The sequence below is a fragment of the Carassius auratus genome, chromosome 42 (genome assembly GCF_003368295.1).
Source record: "Carassius auratus strain Wakin chromosome 42, ASM336829v1, whole genome shotgun sequence".
NCBI classification, from domain to species: domain Eukaryota; kingdom Metazoa; phylum Chordata; class Actinopteri; order Cypriniformes; family Cyprinidae; genus Carassius; species Carassius auratus.
In genome coordinates, this window is record NC_039284.1 from 6,408,045 (window position 1) to 6,417,106 (window position 9,062).

At 37.2% G+C, this 9,062-nt stretch overlaps 1 protein-coding gene across 1 annotated transcript; it reads right to left on the reverse strand.

Annotated features, from left to right (window-relative positions):
- Window positions 1-125: 125 nt before the first annotated feature.
- Window positions 126-5,038, reverse strand: LOC113060496 (kinesin-like protein KIF3B). The gene is made up of 8 exons (XM_026229444.1): window positions 3,304-5,038; window positions 3,120-3,221; window positions 2,884-3,006; window positions 1,668-1,786; window positions 1,439-1,555; window positions 1,237-1,345; window positions 905-1,062; window positions 126-820 (listed from the first exon to the last, which is right to left on the reverse strand). The coding sequence occupies exons 1-8, from the start codon at window positions 4,741-4,743 to the stop codon at window positions 712-714; spliced, it is 2,277 nt and encodes a 758-aa protein (XP_026085229.1). The 5' UTR covers window positions 4,744-5,038; the 3' UTR covers window positions 126-711.
- Window positions 5,039-9,062: the final 4,024 nt, after the last annotated feature.

Consider the following 9,062-nt stretch of genomic DNA (forward strand, 5'->3'; position numbering starts at 1 on the left):
GACACAGCTGAACTATTTTGTGTTGCATAACATGCATCAGGAAAATAAATAAGGACAGTTTTGATTTTATGTTTACCTTATAATATATTAGTATATTTATGTGCACGAAATGAATGCTTGCCCCTTGGCCTAATCCAAACTTTTCATCAACCTCCCAAATCTCTGAAACTAAAGTGGCTGTTTCAATGAAGTCAAGGTTTGACATTCAAATTTCACCATTCAGGATTGTATTTCTTACATTTAGCAGACAATTTTATCCAAAGTGACTTACAGTGCATTCAGGCTATACATTTTTTTTTTACGAGTATGTGTGTTCCCTGGGAATCAAACCCACAACCTTTTACACTGCTAATGCAATACTCTAACGCTGAGCCACAGGAACAACATTTCTACTTATTTCTACAAGCCTTCATGTGAATAAACCTCAGCTACACGTTATCTAAACTCGTTATGTGGTAAATATTGAGAGATTGTTTCCTTATGATCCATTTATTGTTTGCGTGGCTGTCCAAGAATGACATCACAAGCTTAAACAGAATACACTAGCTTTTTCAAGTATACATGAGACAATTGTGCTTAAAATGACTAAGCTTGGATGCTAAAGAGTCAAAATGATGAAAAAGACAAATGGCATTGTTTAAAGCTTATGAAAATAGTGCAAAGAATAATTAAGTGCTTTCTATGCTTGCAGGCGTAACACACTGTACAGGCTCATGGCTGGAAGGCTGCCGCACAAGCCCCCATTGCCGAGGATAGGCACTGGGACCCAGAGGCCATAGAGCTGGCTGATGAAGAAGCAGATTGACCTGGTCCTTGGTACCTTGAGGAGGAAGAAAAGAGCAAGGTTTAAATGTGGACATTTCTGGGTAGCAGATGAAAAATGGATGATGTGCAGGATGCTAACCAGGATCTGGCTTTCATGACCCGGGATGCGGTCGTCCTCTTTCTATAAAGGACAAAGTCATGTATCAAGTCCTGGGTCCTTATATCTGACCTCTGAAGATGCAAGGGCACCATGGTGGGTGGAGAAATGTCCAGTTCCAGAAGCATAATGTTCTCAGCCTGGGATAACAAAATATTTTTTTAAACTTCAAAAGAATATACAGACCACAGTAAAAAAAAAACTGACTTTTGATAATGGTAAAGTATTTTTTGTTGTTGCTAAATTCATTGAAAATGTAAAAAAAACAGTAATATTTTTTATGTTTTAATCAATAATGATTTAACAATACCAACCCTGTATCTAGAAGGAGACCCGGTTGCCACAGCGGCTTGAACATGCTGACTAACTGGTCTCTTGCATCCTATTACAGAAGTTGGCCTTCGTCGGACGAGAGGGGAGTTACTGAGAAATTTGGAAAAAATACCATATCATCAGATAAGAGCATCATCCTCCTGGTCCTGTAATGTTTGGAACAGAGCCTGTTCTTTTACATACTTTTCGGAAGGGAGAAGAGGTAAGACTTTCCACTGGTCTTCCTCGCTGTCAAAGTGGAGACGATTTATGATCTTATTCTTTTCCTCTGGAGGAATGAAGTTCTCAATGATCAGGTTTCTGGTAAAAATACAAAGGGACAAGTGACAAAACCATCATGGGCATGTACAGGAGTATTGTCTTTTTTTTAGCGTATTTCAGAATAAAAACTGCGAGGAAAGGCGGAACATACTTGAATTTCATCTCTCTTGTCAGCTCATTCATCGTCTGCTCCAGTTCCTGCCTCATTGTGACATGTTCATTGATGACATCTCCAATCTCAGACCTCACCAGCTGCAGCTTACTGTAAAACTGAGATGAACAGCCAATGCAGTGTTGACAGAGGTGAAAATAAGACTAAACACAACTGTAAGTCTGCTGTATTAAACCGGGTTAGTTGTGCTTTCCTCATGATCATCAAATACCCATGTTACGAACATCATACATAAAAGTACATAAAAACAATACACTCCAATGAACGCTGGCCTTGAAAAAGCATTGATTGAATGATTGATTTTGATGATTAAAATTATTGAACTGATTGAAAAAGCAAGAAAACATGTCATGCCTGATAAAAGATCCATGAACTGGGATAATGTACAGTGAGCTAGATATTATCACAAAATAGACCAGGTATCAGGACCTTGCTTATTGTGCCAATTGTATATTATATGATTTCTGAAAGTTTACCAAATAAATAAACACCTGGCCAATAAAATATTGATTTACGTCAAAATCATTCAATAATGTGGGAGAAAAGTAACTGCAGAGTAATATAATAGAAGCTAGCACAGTGTTGGAAATGTCAAATATACAGTTTAGCTCTTGACCTTTTTGACTCAAGGACCTTCTTTGTCTAAGACAATATTCAAAGAACCCCTTGTCCTCCTAAGGTGATTTGTACATTTAAACTAATTTTATATAATGCATTTAAACTACTTTTAAGACGTACTGTGGCCTTGGATCCCTTGGATCTGTATAATAATACCAGTCAATTTTGACCTTGTGGGGATATTTTTTCTGGTCCCCATGAGGAAAGAAGCTTATAATTGTGTTCCTTATAATATATTGTTCCTGTAGCTCAATTGGTAGAGCATTGCGCTATCAAGTGCAAGGTTGGGGGTTCGATTCCCCGGGAACACATGATAGGTAAAAGTTGATAGCCTGAATGCACTGTAAGTCACTTTGGATAAAAGTGTCTGCTAAATGCAAATATTTAATTTATAAATCATACAGGATTAAGTGTTTGAATAATCTAAAATAGCAGAAAGTTTCTTGTGAGGGGTAGGTTTAGAGGTAGGCTTAGGGTACAGTTTTTAAAACGATTACGCATATAGAAATAGAAACCAGTATATATGTGTTTGTGTGTGTGTGTGTGTGTGTGTGTGTGTGTGTGTGATCTTATGTACCTTTTTAAGTTTCTTGGTCTTAAATTCCACCTCTTGCTGTAAAGTGGTGAACGTCTCTATCAGTTCAATCGTCTCTTCATCTTGTTCAAACATCAGCTGCTGCATCTCTCGTTCCATTCTATCCTAGAAGGTTTAATCATACACACACATATGAGATTCTGATTTTTAAAGTGTTGTTGTAATGTTGCTATATATTATAATTAATATGCATTTGGCTACTTTTGTACTACAGTCACCTGCTCAGCAATCTCCTGTCTCTTCAGTTCCAGCATTTTCTGCTGCTCATTGGTGTGGTCAATAATGTTTTTCCCTCCAACGAGAAGCTTACTTTCCATGGCCTACAAAAAAAGTATAAGATGTGATCTATGAGTGATATAGTGAATAATATGCATTACGAAAAAGACTGTGGGAGGAACCGACCTTGTATTTTTCGATCATAATTTCCATTGCTTGTTGCTCCTTCAGCAACTCATCCACAGTCTTCCCTTTCTCGTCTACGGTGCCAAGTTTCCTGCTAATATCGGGCTTGTAATTGGCAGAGGTCTTGGCCATCTGCTGCTTCCACCAATATTCCTCCACACTCTCCTCCTGAACGGCCTCAACAACCCCCACCTCTCCATCTCTCCGAGTTTCCACCTCACCGCTGCTCATACTCCTCTTCAGCCTCATACTGTTTCTACTCCGTCTCCTCCTTTCTTTTGCCAGCATCCCTCGTTCCTCGAGCTGTGCCTTCAAGCGGGCTATTTCCTCTTGGAACTCACGAAGCAGGGCGTCTTTGGGGTCCTCGTTGATCTTTGGCTTGTTCTTGATGTTCTTTGCTCTGTTGCTGTATCTCAGTGTGGTGAGCGTCTCATCGTAGTGGCACGCAGCGGGTCCAATGGTGGCCACCATAACAGTTTTAGAGTTTCCTCCGAGGGAGTCCTGTAACAGCCGGGTGAGTTTGGAATCCCTATAGGGAACATGGGTACTCTTCCCATCTACTAAAGCCGAGATAACATTTCCAAGAGCGGAAAGAGACAAGTTTATCTTCGTAGCCTCTTTAAACCTCTGACCCTGGACGCCAGTTTTGCTTTGCCGCTCACTGCCGGCCAGATCCACCATGTTTAACTTTCCAACACGAATGTGGTCCTCACCATCAATTCCCATTTCGCTGCATTCAATAGTAATGACAAATATCGCATGAGATCTCGAGCTACGCTCATTCATTTTGGTGAATCCGACAGATCTCGATTGGTTCCCCAAGTTCATGACATGCTCAATCTCTTTTATGTTCTTCGTCACCACAGATGAGAGACCACTGACATAGACACCCAACTCGGGATTTTCCTTGAGCTCCAGTTTTTTATTGTTGTCCTTGCAGAGGAGGTCTCGTATCTCTTCTTGATATATTTCAATGTACGACACCCTCACGAGATACTGTTGGTTCTGAGACCTGGATATGTGAGTGAAAATGTGCTGAAATGAATTTGGGATGACTCCCCTCCTCTCGGGGTCTGTGGGCACACCTTCCATTGTATATGTTTTGCCAGTCCCAGTTTGCCCATAAGCAAATATAGTTCCGTTGAACCCGAGCAAAACAGAGTCAATAAGAGGTTTGCATGCATAGTCATAAAGCTCCTTCTGTTGCGAACTCATGTCATAGACCGCGTCAAACGTGAATGATTTTAAGAGGCCTCCGGATGATTTGGGATTACGCACACTCACCTGTCCCAGTCTGACATCTACTTCAACAATTCTTTCTTGATTCGTTGCCTCTTCCTTCTTGTTTAAAGGGCGGCAACGCACCACCACCTTCACCGCCTCTGATTTCTTGCCAATTGACATGGATCGCGGTCGCAATAAGCTATTTCTCTTCATCATTTTTATGAAAAAGCCTTAACGTCTTTAATATTCCGCTATGCTATGAATGCGAGGAAGGATGAAATTAAATACGCACATTCACATGCAGCCTACACATACGCATTTGAATCCGGCATATATATTTCCATCGTATGAAAACAGAAGGGCATAACATCTTGATCCAACGCCGTCATTATATTGCGCTCCACGCAGCGATTCTCTCGCATCTTCTGCTCCAGCGGCACACGCCCTGCTCCTCCTCAGACAATAGCGCGCGCTCACAGGCGGCCTGCTGCTGATAGGTGGACTGGCAGGTTTTCTCTGCGTGGGGTGCTGACGCACTCGGTGTGTATGATTCAATGATATTACTGCTGATTAAGTTAAGATAAAAGTAATAGAGCACACACCTGGTATATGGCTAAATCAGTTTATTGTGGTCAAAAATTAGGTCATGTGACTAACCCTCATGTTTGTTTACATAAAAAAAACATAATTTATAAAGATTAATACACTTGCTGGGGAAACGATACCATAAATATAACCATGATGATGCTGTAATACCAAAATAAATATATTAATAAAAACAGAATTAAATAAAAATATTAGTAATAATAGTAAGTAAAAAAAATTAAAGAATAGTAGTCCTAATCAGTTGTTGTTCTTTTTGATTATTTTACCATGTTCCTCACAGACACACACATACAAGTAGGCTATGTATATTTGTGTGTGTGTGTATAACGCAAAAGCACACAAAGATAATGATACAAACCTTGTCATATAGCATATTTGTAGCTAAATGAAATTTTGTATTCTATATTATTTAATAGTACTATATTATATTATATTATATAGTATATATTATATTATTTGATAGTACTGTATATATAGTGTAGGCTATGTATAGATAGGTAGATAGATAGACAGACAGTCCCCATCTTTATATGTAGCCTAGCCTACTAATCATTTTTTATAGCCTAATAATGTTATAATGTTTATACCTTGATGTTAATAACCATTGCCTATATATAATGACCTGTTAAATTCTGCTGATGGCTTAAATATAAAAGAGGGTGGAATATTAGCATATATACATATAATTTAATTACAATATACAGTCACAAAATGCAATATGATAATGCTTGTATCATCATCATTGCATATCTATCTATCTATCTATCTATCTATCTATCTATCTATCTATCTATCTATCTATCTATCTATCTATCTTACCTATTTGGGTTTCACAGCATTTTAGGTCCACAAATAAAGTATAGCCTAAAAAATTCAACTCACAAAAAGTTAGACTAATGATTATATTTTAGTTAACTGGAAAATTAAATGCAAAAATATTTGCATAACTAGTGAAAAGACGTTGGTTCAACAATCGTTGGACCAAGCTAGAAATGATTGTAAATTCAATTAGTAAATTCAAGTTAACAAGCACTCAAGTTGGGTTGGAGGTTGGAGCGTGCGCACTGTAATGACCATGTAATTGGCGAATGTGCAATGAAGCGCGCCAACACCGAACAGACAAAGGAGCCTCACCCTAATTGTGGTGGATACGGTGAATAAGCTAAAGCCCCAAAAAGTCAGCGTACTCCTTTATCTTGCACTTATATTGCTCGTTTTGTAACATGTTTTGTGTTAACAATTTAAAATGTTAAACATAGAACATTTAAAGTATTTAGGACTGGTATAATGAGATAGCACTTTGAATGTTTTTTTTCTTTTCTGCCTACTCATTTAATTACTTTTTTGAAGAATGAGTATGGCTAAAGTTATGTGTTGCTGCTGGTTTGAAATAAAACCTGGACCAAAATATCAAGCATGTAGTAGTTTTTTTTTAACCTTGTGATGCGGTTTAAAAACACATTTTAAGTCAACTGAAACATACTTTATTACTTTATTAAGTCAAGTGAAAATAACATTAAAAGTTGAAATTACATAAACGTTTTTTTAACTATAAAAACTCAATCAGCCGAACAAAAGATCTTAAGTTGGGAGACATGTGAACTTACTCAGTGAATTAAGTTAAGTAAACTAATTTGTTTAAAAGTTGAGTAAACTCAAAAAAGCTGTGCAGCAAATTACCTTGTAATTTTAAGTTAGTCAACTTTTCTTTTTTTACAGTTTAGTTATTTCGAAAAGAACATGATTAGGCTAAAATTACTGGACAATACTGCACTTTCAGGCTTGATTATAATACTAATGTGACTCCCTATTGTGTAGGGTTAGGTTATGATAATCTTTCTTTATTACCAGTGTGTAACTAATCTGTGCACACCTTGGAGTAATTTCCATCCATTTGCACTGATTGTTATGATTTATTTCACTATTTGAATGGCTTCAGAATGTGTTCTCACTGACCATGTGACTTCAGCATTCAGTGATATCCGGCCAATGGGGACGCGTGGGACAGCGTGTTCCCACACAGACCCTGTGGACAAGTTCAGCGGTCCAGGTGCAAAGTCTCAAGTTTGGTCAGTCTCATCTTCACAAGACAAATCGCAGAAAGTTTGAAAAACCAAAGGCAGATGAAGAAGCAGACAATCTCATGATCAACGGCAACAGTTCTCAAGGATACCAAACTTCTGAGCTGAAGACAGGTATGGAAATTAAATTCAAAATTGTATTTGTAACTAATATTAATATTATAAATATTTTATATATGTATATATTTGTTTTATTTATAATCGAATGCATACATGTAAATTCAGGATTTGCGTCTTGGGAGTGGAACACATTGAAACATGGGTGAATTGTAAAATTGATATTTTTACACCTAGAAAAACACAACAACAGGGAAATTCTCAAACTCAAAAGAAAAAAGTCATGTTCCCCACAGTCCTGGAAAGCCTTGAAATATCAGGGTATTTCAAAAAGAATATACAGTTTGTACAGTATAAAAACCATTACGCCTATGGGATGTCCCCACTTTTCACAAAAACAAACAAGTGTGTGTGTGTGTGTGTGTGTTTTTTAACAAAACTATCACACACTTTTGCCAACCCTTGCAGATATACATGTTCAACAGTGGGAAAAATGTTGGCATTGTAAAATGTATATAAATGAAATATATATAATGTTTATTTATTGAAAATAATTATTCGATTTTCAAACAAGAATTTTTCAGTTTTACATACTGTTTGATTCACATTTTAAATAGTTCACTCTCAGGCCATCCAATATGTACAAGAGTTTGTTTCTTCATTGGCACTGATTTGGAGAATTTTTGCATTACATCACTTGCTCACTAATGGTTTCTCTGCAGTGAATGGGTGCCGTCACAATGAGCGTTAAAACACCTGCTAAATTACCCACAACAGTGCTTTCTCCAGTGAAAAAAAAAAGTAATCTGAGCAAACTGTTCTAAAAAGTTATAAACTTAAGTTAAAATGCCTTAATGATGGATTTCTTTCTTACAAACACACAGCGTTTCATGTCACAGGATGTTAACTGATGAACTTGAGGATAACCTGTGGATTACTGTGATGTTTTCATTATCTGTTTGGACTCTCATTCTGACGGCACCCATTCACTGCAAATGATCCACTGCTGAGCTAATGATGTAATGCTACATTCTCCAAATCTGTTCTGATAATAAAACAAACTCAAATACTTCTTGGATGGCTTGAGGATGGGTAAGTTTTCAGCAAATTTCTATTTCTATATAATTCCTTTAAAATATGGTAGAGATTTTATTATTAAAATATACATGATTATTATAGGACGCATCTTTTTGTCACGCTACAAAAGGAACCTTATATTTTATTATTTGGTTTTATGAGTCATGCATGTTACTGTCCCTGATTAAACATGAGATGCAGTAGTCAGTGGTGTCCTCCACACAAAATGACAACTTGCTCCTTGCACAGATGTACAAACAGATCACGTCTTAAATGGACACTGGAATCAGCTACACTTGCATGAAAGCACACAAACACTGAGATACGTCTTTAGTGAGGTTGAATTCTTCAAATAGATTTCTACTCTTGCATGGCCATGTGGAGGGGATGTTTGTTATGAAACAGCAGTATTGGGTTAATGGTGGGGAGCAGTCAGTAAATCAGCTGTATAGGGCCTTGTTTCACAACAATGGAGAATGGTTATTATTCAGTTATAATTACAGTTTACAGATGACATGCCAGCTACGTAATTTATTCATACAGTTTGGTCATTTGGTAATTTACTAGAGAATCATTCACAGCAAGGGCGATAGATATAATAATACAGTTTAGTTATAAAAATCTTTTGTAGACTTAAAAGAATTGTTGAATCCACACCAATACTAACCCAGCCACTGCACAGTGGAATGATATCATTAAAACCCCTATCAAATT